Source organism: Drosophila nasuta, chromosome 2L, assembly GCF_023558535.2.
Source record: "Drosophila nasuta strain 15112-1781.00 chromosome 2L, ASM2355853v1, whole genome shotgun sequence".
In the NCBI taxonomy this organism is placed as follows: domain Eukaryota; kingdom Metazoa; phylum Arthropoda; class Insecta; order Diptera; family Drosophilidae; genus Drosophila; species Drosophila nasuta.
In genome coordinates, this window is record NC_083455.1 from 4,826,060 (window position 1) to 4,836,450 (window position 10,391).

At 36.2% G+C, this 10,391-nt stretch overlaps 2 protein-coding genes across 2 annotated transcripts; both read left to right on the forward strand.

Moving 5' to 3' along the window:
- Positions 1-1,897: 1,897 nt before the first annotated feature.
- On the forward strand, positions 1,898-2,995 carry LOC132794047 (uncharacterized). The gene has a single exon (XM_060804272.1). It carries the CDS (start codon positions 2,089-2,091, stop codon positions 2,824-2,826), a length of 738 nt encoding a protein of 245 aa, XP_060660255.1. The 5' UTR covers positions 1,898-2,088; the 3' UTR covers positions 2,827-2,995.
- A 2,032-nt stretch (positions 2,996-5,027) lies between these two features.
- Positions 5,028-5,904, forward strand: LOC132798239 (uncharacterized). The gene is given in 3 exon segments (XM_060810025.1): positions 5,028-5,514; positions 5,516-5,677; positions 5,679-5,904. Coding segments are annotated over 3 exon segments (720 nt in total). The 5' UTR covers positions 5,028-5,046; the 3' UTR covers positions 5,769-5,904.
- The last annotated feature ends 4,487 nt before the right edge of the window (positions 5,905-10,391 follow it).

Here is a 10,391-nt window from a genome sequence, read left to right on the forward strand (position 1 = left end):
TGTCGTTGGCTCAGCGCCGTTCTACGGCACAGTCTCGGGCAGAGTCCGAAGCTCGAGTTCGGGTCGTGGAACTAATAGAATATTATAAATTGTACAGACAACAACCTGCTAGAACCTGAGCCAAGCTCTCTATGTCTCTCTTGGCTGTCGGCTCTGCTCATCAGTATCTATAACACACACACACACACACATACTCATGCACAGCTCGTTCGTTACGCTTGCATGAGCTTTTTGGACTGTGCTTTTTGCGGTTCGAACCGTTTCATGTTGTTTAGACCCTCGCATGGCATGCAAAATTGACCTGACTCTGCTTGCCCCTTCAACCAACGAACCTGTGCGTTGCATGTGTGTCATGTGTGGGCTGTTGAATCTGCTACTAAGTAGTAACTCGCTTCCACGCGATGCTGCCTGCTCCAGTGCATTCGATGGCATGTCGTGCTTCGTGCTTTCACTTTTGCCAAGCAACGAGTATTTGTCAATTTCAGAGTGCTTGCCGTGCAATGACCTCTGCTTTAGATTTATCAAGGATCGCTCATCGAAATATTAAAACTGTATATAAGCTAACAATTTGATCGAAAAGTTCAGACTCTAACTTAAAAGCTGAATGACTTAATGATCTTAGGGTAGCAATAGAAGTAAAGAGTTCTGGCAGCTGTCTGTAAAACATTTGCATGTCTTAAAAGGGATCGAGGATAAGAGCAGCGAACTGATTGAGTCATTCAATAGACAATGCTGCCTGTGAAAGTGATCGCGATGCCTAGATGCTGAAAGACGGTGGTGCAAGTATCTCAAAGATACTTTTTAGTCATAGCGCGGCATTCAAGCGATCAACCAAAATAACAACAAACATTGTCAGATACGCAGATGGAGAAGGGAGAAATATCCCTATTATCGCTGCATCCTTTGTAGATGTTTTGTTAGCTTTGATCGCTGCTACTTAGCATTTTCCTTTTCATCTTTTGTTGTTGTTGATTTCTGCATGCCTCACTGCATTTCTGTGTATGCGTTCAGAGTGCGCCAGCTTATTATCGTGCCGTGGCAAAAGAGGTAGATCGAATACAATACACAATACGCTTCAGCCGAAACATTTGGCCAAGAGATACTCTGATAAAAAGAGTACTTGATAGGGCTTTTGGTATTCTGCATCATTGAGTAATCTCTTTGTAATAGTTTGTGTGTAAGGAAAGTGTGTTATTTTAAATTATAATTAATATGCTGTTAGTAGATTATTTAATATTTCTTTATTTTAACGATTTGTACACCCGCTACCAATAGGGTAGAAGGGAATTATACATTTGTGTCTCTAGTAATTGTACATATGTAACAGGCAATCGTGTCTTAGCTGCTTTGGTTTACAATCTGTACTTAATATGAATGTAACATTATAGTTCTATAACAAATAAAGCCCTTGGTATATTGTACTATTACAATTAATTTCGAATACTTTAAAAATATAACCGAAATGTATTGAAAATGAGTAGTGAGTATCCCAAAGTCGAGCACACTCGACTGTAGTTTTTTTGACTTGTTTTCTAAATGGTACCTACCATCCGCTTTTGACACTTGAGAATTGTTTCAACATTGGTTTCAAATGTGGAACTTATTATAATCAGTATTTTGAATCATTTCACATTAAATGAAAATACATTTCAAGTATTACGAATGTTAAGTATAGAATTTTACAATTCTATTTAAATAGTTTTTATTCGGGCTTCCTATATAATGATTAGTCTTTAAATTTAAAAACTGTTATCCAAAATACGGAAATATCAATTCGATGAGGGACTCCTAAAATGAATTGTAATTTTTCAGTTATATAGGAAAATAATGATTAAAAATGCTGCTTAATTTTTTAAATATTTAGATAGTAAATGGAAAGTGAAATCAAATTCCAATCATAAATACTGAGATTTATATGTCATTATCTTTAACTAAAATAGTTACTGAAACCAATATTTGAGTACCGTTGCTAAAAATTTAAGTTAAACTACAAGAACAAGAAAATGGAACCTCGACCAGAACAGTTATTTCATTACCAGCAACAACCACAGGATCAGCAACAGCAGCAACAGCGACAGCGGCCGCAAAATGTTGTTTTTTATGACACGGAGACCCGAACAGAGGCCGGAATCGGATCAGGTCGTCGTTTATGTGATCGATGAACTAACATTGCAGATGTTTATACGAAAAGTATATCTTATTGCAATCATCTTCATATTAAGCACCTCCGTCACTTGGCTTTCGATCGCTGCCTCCGGATTTGAGTTCTATCCAACGATTCCTGTACCGTTTTTCGTCTGGCTATTGCCAATATTGCCTTTGATACTAATTTTGGATTGTGTGCCCAAAATACGCTATACTTTTCCCTGGAATTGGGCGATAACCATACTAATTGTCATTCTTATCACATTCGCTGGCGCCTGTTTTATGGATGAAATAGAATTTCTCACGGTTCTTTTGGGTGTAGCTATCTCCATTGTGATTGTTGCCGCTTTCTATGTCTGTGGTGCTCTGTGTCCACAGTCATTTGTGCCTGGAATACTCTGCACAGCGGTTCTGAGTTGTCTTTTTCTCATAACGCTGTTCACAATTGGCATAGTGCTAATATTTGTGAAGAGTCCCGTACTTTACCTCGTCTTTGGCATTCTATTATTGTGTATGACAGTCGTGATAATGCCTTTCCACGCTCAGTATATCCATGGTCGTCTACAGGTTGTGCCTCTGTTCGATGTGCTGCACTGTTCTATGACCATCTACTTTCATTTTATAGTGACGTTTTCAGCCCTTTGTATTTTCGAATTTTACATGAAGCATAAGGACGACTAATACAATACCAAAAAAAAAGTGGCATTACCTTTTTTTCTTACATTTTAAGAAATTTTATTACATGAATAAAGGAAATTTTGGAGTCATAATTAAATCATTAGGATTTTCACCATCGAGATACTGCAAAGCTTGCAACTTTTTAATAAAGAAAAATATATGAATTTGAATGTCTTTATATGTATATATATATAAAGCTGGTGAATTTATACGATCATGAATAAAAAATAAATTATCAATACATTGCAATAAGTTCATAATTACCAAAATGATCATATTACAATATTTAATACGAACTTCATCCGTTGAGTGGTATCAAAATGTAACCAAAAAGTTTTATTCCTTAATCAAGATTAAAATTCTACCAAAATTCGAGAAAGTCCAATCTTAAAATTAATTTTTTACTTAGAATGTTATTTACTTATTGGTTTTTTTTTTTAGAATCAAATTCTGAGAAATTATTAACTACAAATTTTTTGTATCTTAAAAACTTCATTTCAAATATTCAAACAGAATGTCACGAAAAGTTCTGTATTCAATTTTGAATTATATATCAAATAATAAAAATTATGTTTTTAGATTATCTGGTACTTCATAAATGAAATTTATTTTTTATCTTGTTATAATTTAATTAATTTATGCCAATGAACTGCACTTTTTCTCGCCTTTGCGAAATTTATATTTTTTATACCCGCTACCCATAAGATAAGATTAATAAATAAGATTATTACATTTTTTTAACACAAAATATTTGCCTTTTCACATATATTTCGATCAACAGTCTGTTCAATAGACTATAAAAGAAAGAGATATAATATTTAAACAACAGTTTAACCAACTAAAATTAAAGTTGCTGGAAGTACTAATTATTTGGTGGCGATCAGATAAAATTAATTAAAACAAGTAAAAAAAGATTAGTGAGATATCCGCTACCCATTTTGAAATTTTTATTCTTAAAATATACCGAAAATATACCGTGACATACTAAAAATATACGAGTAGGTATATTTGATATATTAGCGCACTCAAAATATACCATCGAGTGCAAAATATACCAGATTGTCAGCCAAAGCAAATAAGAAATCTAGTAAGTTTAATTATTTGCCACAAGTCATAAATTATTATACCACTTTGATTTTTCGTTTCCTTGAGTTTAAAATCGTAAAATTTACATTGAAATCAAAATCATTAAATCGTTCTATATATCAAGTTGAAAAATTTAATATTGTAAATTCTATTTCGAATATTTTATCTTCTCGCAAAATGCATCCGTGGCCTGAACAGTTACTTCATTACCAACAGAAACCTGAAAAATCATTGTATGTGACCCGAAGACCAGAACAGAAATTAGAACCAGAGCAAGAACAGCGTTTAGTCGTAATCGACGATGCAACATTGAAATCGTTCGTTCGAAAAGTATATTTAATTGCGATCGGATTTATATTGATCACAGCAGTGATATGTCTGGCGTTATCGGCGGCTGGTATGGTTTTAGATTTGAATTACAAGCGTGAACTCTTTTGCATACTTATGGGTTTATTGTGGACATGTGTTTTACAAACTGTGGAAACTCAATACGAGTCACTAATAGCTAAGATAATCGTCTCATTGATCGCAGTCATTTTTTTAACATTTGGTCTAGTGGATAATCAAAATATTATCGTCATGTTGGTGGTGATTTCAGTGTCCATTGTGATAACCGTGATTATCTATATCTGTGGCGCTATGTGGCCACAGGAACTAATACCTAGAGTCAATACTCAAGTAATTTTCATGGGTATTTTTACAATTGTTTTGATCAAAGCTGCCTTGTTGATATTGGCTTTAAAATCGCTTGAGATTTACATTCTTCTTTCCATTTTCCTCCTAATCGTGGCTGTATGGATGGGAATGTTCTACGCGAGATCTATCCATGGATGCAATCAGTTTATTCCGCTGATGGAGGTCTTTATGTCGGCAATAAGTGTATATTTAACTTTTTGGCTCACAGCCTATGCCATGTTTTTGGTTCATACTTATTTAAAAAAAAAAACGCATTCTTAATTAAATGTATAGCTAATTATATTTCAATTGACTTTTCATTTATAATTACATTTTAGGGGATTTTCTTGACCAAGGTTTTTATTTTGATCAGTATTTACTTATTTCATAACGTTTTAAGTAACATTCAGAGGAGTCTTGAATTTATCTGTCAAATTATTTCATTTGCTGGTATACTTCAATATGAGTCAATCGGAACCCGAAATATATGGCATCCCGCCCGATGTGACAATTCGGCATGAACTGCGCATCTATTTCTTGAGCGTGTTGTTTGCCTTCATTGCGCTCTTTCAATGGTTTCTCATTCAATACTTATTGGACTGGAGCAAGTACCGATTATCACCTGTGCGATATGGCTATTGGCTCATTGCCACGTTCTTTGGCATCTCGGTACTGTCATGTACGGCATTTGGTCGCAAGTATCCCTGCAACGTATTCCTCGTTGCGATCATTGTGGAGAGCTCAACGCTGTACATTGCCATGGAGCAGCAGAATACAAAGGGAATACTGGTCAATGTATATGCGGGTCTTATTGTGATCTGCCTGGTGGTTACCTCAATCATTTATGGTGCGTACGTTCCGATGCGATTAATGCCAGGCGATTTGATGCTTAGTGTCCTGGTTGCGTTGGGCAACATCATGTTGGCCATCTTTTTTTCTCAACGCCTACGTCTTTGGCTCTAGCTTAATATATTCAATAGTACGCAATTTTTTTGCATTCGTTGCCGTTACGATGATCATGTATACGGCAACTATTATACACGATCGGCAGTTCTATGTGCCGAAGGACGAATATATTTTTCTCAGTGTTTTGCTCTTTTTTTGGCCATATGATCTTGCATGAACGTGTCCTTACATTGTCCGTCAAAGAGACCAAAACAGTGGACTGCGATGCTTTTATTTAGTCAGCGCTTTACATATATATTTGAGAATGTGTTTAATATTTAAATATTATGTATTCCAATGGGAAAACATCGCTAGCCTTCGATTTGGAAGAAATGAATGTGTAAATATTTAATTGTAATAATTTTCAATATTATATGAGCAATAAAAATAAAACAAATACATATATTTTATATAGGAGAGAAGGTTATTATAACTTCGTGCCTCCAGGAAATGTATTTAACAGGCAGAAGGAGGCCCTATAGCGTATATATTCTTGATCAGCGTCAACACTTTAATCTCATATTGACTACTGACTATTGAGATATAGTTTTCGACATCACTTGTTATGTTTTCTCGCAGATCAAAACTATTTAAAAATTTTAAACACGTTTTCTTCCGCCCTCCATAAAAATCGTATAAGAAAAGTATTTTGAAGCTAGAGTCTCGAATTTTGGTACTGACAATTATAACTACAGTATTTATGATTTTGTATGGAAAAATTCGCCCATTTACTAGAGATCTTAGTTGATTTAATTGATAATCTGGTATATTTTAAACTCAATGGTATATTTGGTATGCGGTACCATATAAATATATCAAATATAGCTGTTGGTATATTTTTAGTATTTTGTGGTACATCAAATATAGCCTTTGATATATTTTTAATATTTTGTGGTATATTTTCGGTGTATTTTAAGAATAACGCCTCGCCGTTTTGCGTTTATTCAAAATGGGTAGCGGGTATCTCACAGTCGATCACACTCTTGCAGCTGCTCTTCATATACATATGTATGATTTTGCAAAATTCAATATTTGCCAACAAATTGTTGGATAGAGTAAAATCGTTGCTTTAAAATCCAACAACGAGCCTTTAATTGCACATCTGTTACAGGTGCGAACATATGGAAGTACTTTTAGCTTTTAAAGCTGTGTAAATAGTCGAAAATATTTCCTGAATATTTATTTTTAGACGTAAATATTTAAGCATTGTATTTCATTTCAGTAATTTACACAATCACAGGTATATTTGCATAGGAAATTAAAATCAATATCGAATATAATCGATAAGAAAATGTAAAAAATATATTAAAGAAATTCTTAAATATTATATCCACCAAATTCGTTATCGACTGTTATTAATTTCACCCTTTCTCAAGTATTTTATTTGATCGTCTCCTGCATATTTGATGAGATGCTCGGGCATCGATTTAAACTGGCTTAAGGAAAAGTAACTAGAGTACTTATGAAATTAGCATAAAGAATATTTCGCCTCAATTGGGCGCTTCTTTAAGCTGGCGTAACTGAATCCTCTGCTGCTGTTCTTGCTTCGGCTTCTCTGATACTATTTAAATGAGAACAGGAACAGGATTAATAGGCTGGCGATGGGCGCTCGCCGTTGTCCACGGCAAACAAAGCGGCAGCTGCGCAAAACAAAAGAGATGCCAAGGCGTCCGCGAGGTGCTGAACAATGAGGCTGTTGGCATTAGAAGCGCCTGCGCGATTCCGATCCCGACTCTGATCCTCATACCTATCCACTTAAGGTCCAAGCGAAGCGAATAATGAAAATACATTTAGAACAATGCCGAAAACTCGTTATGAGTCACACAAATCTCAGACTACGCTCACGAATCAAACCGTTGTCCAAGAGTATCTCTCTGCATACCATACCATACCATAAGTGCATAGATATTTAGGGAGTTTCTTCAATCAAAGCTGAGCAACCCCCAACCCCTTTGCCAAGCGTCGTCGCGGTCAGTCGCGAAAACAATCAACGGTCTTAATGTTGATTATGACGAGGATGAGAACGCCTATGACGACCAAAGATTGAGAGAGCCAGAGGAAGACGAACAGGGAAAGGCAGAGGGAGAGAGAGAGGGAAAGAACTTATCGTCGCATCTGGAGTGCAGCCTTTGGAGTTTGCCTTTGGAAAAATCTTGCACGAAAATCGTGGGAAATTTCCCAAAAGCGCATATCGAATGCAATTAAACGGCCGCGTTTCGCGGTGGTTGCTAACACGCCACGCCACGCACTTGGCACCACCACCACCACCTCGATATCAATAGTGAAATTACCATAGGGGTGGAAAACTTGGTCATCATCGCGCATTAAGCGAAAGCTGAGCTATTTCCTAGCGTTTTTCACCCCAAAAAGAAAACTTAAATTTCCGCTTGTTGCGCGGTCAGCAAAACGAACAAATTTGTGATTTACCTTTCCGGTGACAAAATGCGGAAGTGTTGCAACTACCGAGGACTGCTTTAACGACTTTGCGTGGTATCTGGTTCTCGTTCTCGAACTCAAACTCGTAGGTAGGCGGTAAACGTGGGAAACTTTAGCTGCCAACAGGCGGCAGCAAGCAAAAGCGGTGGCATTCGCTTAATGAAATGCAACAAAATGTGCCTTTCATTTCGATCTCTGTCGCGATAAAAATACTTGGACTCTACTTATCGCCGAGGGTGGTGGAATGCCATAACAGTTGTGGCTTCATTCCCCAAATTTTAATACAAATGTTAGGTCTGATATAATTTGGGTACCCATTAAGGTATTTAAATTTTCCAGCTTTAATGTAATTAATTCACAATCACTCAACAAATAAACAGCTGCCATATTTGTGTACTCTTTAATACAATGTGATGAGCTATCATTAATACAATAAAAAGTTTTTTACCCGACTGACGGACTAAGCTAATAAGCTTAGCTGCAAGGAGAAACTACGGAGGTTACTTAATTTGGTCGGATTTTTTAAGTCTCTCAATAATAAGCTACAAAAGAATTAAAACTTATTAAATCTCACTTTCAATTCAGTTAAAAACCTCTTCATCAAAATTTAAGAGTTTTAAAATACAGTTTAGTAAAAAACAGATTTAATGTTTAGCTGATGTTTCTATAAGATTAATTTAAAAAGTGAATAAAAATTTAAATAAACTATGATTAAAGAAACATTTCGATTGTATTAATTTTATTATTTTTGCCACATTTATTCGATTTAAAAAAATTATTTTGAAAATATAAGTTCATAACTCCATTAACTAAAAATTCCACTTTTCAAGGCATCTCAGTGACTGACTCAATAAATCTGAAAGTCTGCACATAAATTAGTCAGAGTCAGTTCGAAGCATCAGTCCCAAGATGCAGCTGTGAAAGCCATACAACTCGGGCCATTCTTAAGAATGTTGACAAACTGAGAGGTTGAGCTTATGGTGCTGCCTTTGCCAATAGCAATTACAAACGGCATCATCAGCATATCGTCGACAAGGTTCTCTGGTTAATGCGAAATAATTACAACTTGTTCGCACATCATTCACGAGCACTCAAAAAATGAAAATAAAATAAAAAAGTATCTGTCAGCGTGTTGTCTGTCCTCGAGACAACGAGTGTCGCTTTCGGTTGTTTGCCAAATGACGAATGTGGCCGCCGCTGACGACAATGATGATGATGATGATCATGATGATGTGGATGTGGATGATGACGAAAACTTGAAAAACGAATAATAAAAGAAGGCGACACTTGCTTCATTTATTTGTATTTTGCAGAAGTGGGCGCGTCGGTAAAATTTCAAAGTCGGCATCATTAACACCAATGCGCCATTTTGGGTTCCCCTCCAACTCGATGGAGTCAATGGTGTCGATGAGTCGTTGAGTTGTTGAGTCGCTGAGTCGATGGGCCGTGATGGTGATTGATGTAACTGTGAGGCAGCCATTGGCAGTGCTGCAAGTCGAGTGAGTTTACCAAATTGGAAGAGCAAACACAACACAACTCAACTCAACTCAACTGGTACCAGCTGCTACCCTCAAAATGCCCAAGGGCTGTAGCTTCCGTCTCTATAGAGTGCTGCAATTTGCTTGTTGTTTTAGTATCGTTCGTCTATGCTAATTTGTTATTTTAAACATGTTTGTTTGCTTTTCCAATGAAAATATTGACAAAAACGTAGCCAAAGGTTTTCGGGCAGACAGAATTTGCCCAAAAGCAAAACTACACAGCGCCTTAACACCTGAGGCATAATACTCATAGGCAAGGGGACGTCAGACAAACAAGCAAGCCAATTAACGCAAAAGATACAATGTGAATCCCTAATGAATATCGTATATATTTTACAAGCATTTTGGCAAATCGTCGAATAAAAAAACCAAGCTTTATTACAGTTGAAATACAAAAATGTGCTTTAAACATATGATTTTTCTACTATTTCAATCACCAAATTTCCAGTATATACACATTTCAAGTTTAATAAGGAACCCCTTACAAACTATGCCATTCGTAAGTCAAAATGAATAATAGATCCATGATTGTCCTCTGAAGTGCCTTTGGCTAACCTCATTACTCAATTCCTTTGTAGTTTCAAGTAATTTCTTGAACTTTGTAGCCCTTTTTTGTCAGCCCACGGGAGGTCCAGTTAACAGCAAAAGTACTATCCCAATGTACCTACAGGAGATAACAAGTTTTTACTGCAATGGCTATAACTCAACACACTAATTATGAATTATGCAAGAAACAAAAAGGGTTGAGAAAAGAACGCAAACCAATTGCACATTGACTTCAGCACGTCTCGACTGGCCTCATAATCGAGTTAGTAAGTTTTGGGCCAAAGGCAAAAACCGGACTACAACTGGACAGGATTGAGATTGGGATTGGGTTTGGGTTTGGTT

Bases quoted from the DNA above. Each gene is read 5' to 3' on its own strand.
- LOC132794047 (XM_060804272.1), top strand. From the start codon at position 2,089: ATGTTGTTTTTTATGACACGGAGACCCGAACAGAGGCCGGAATCGGAT.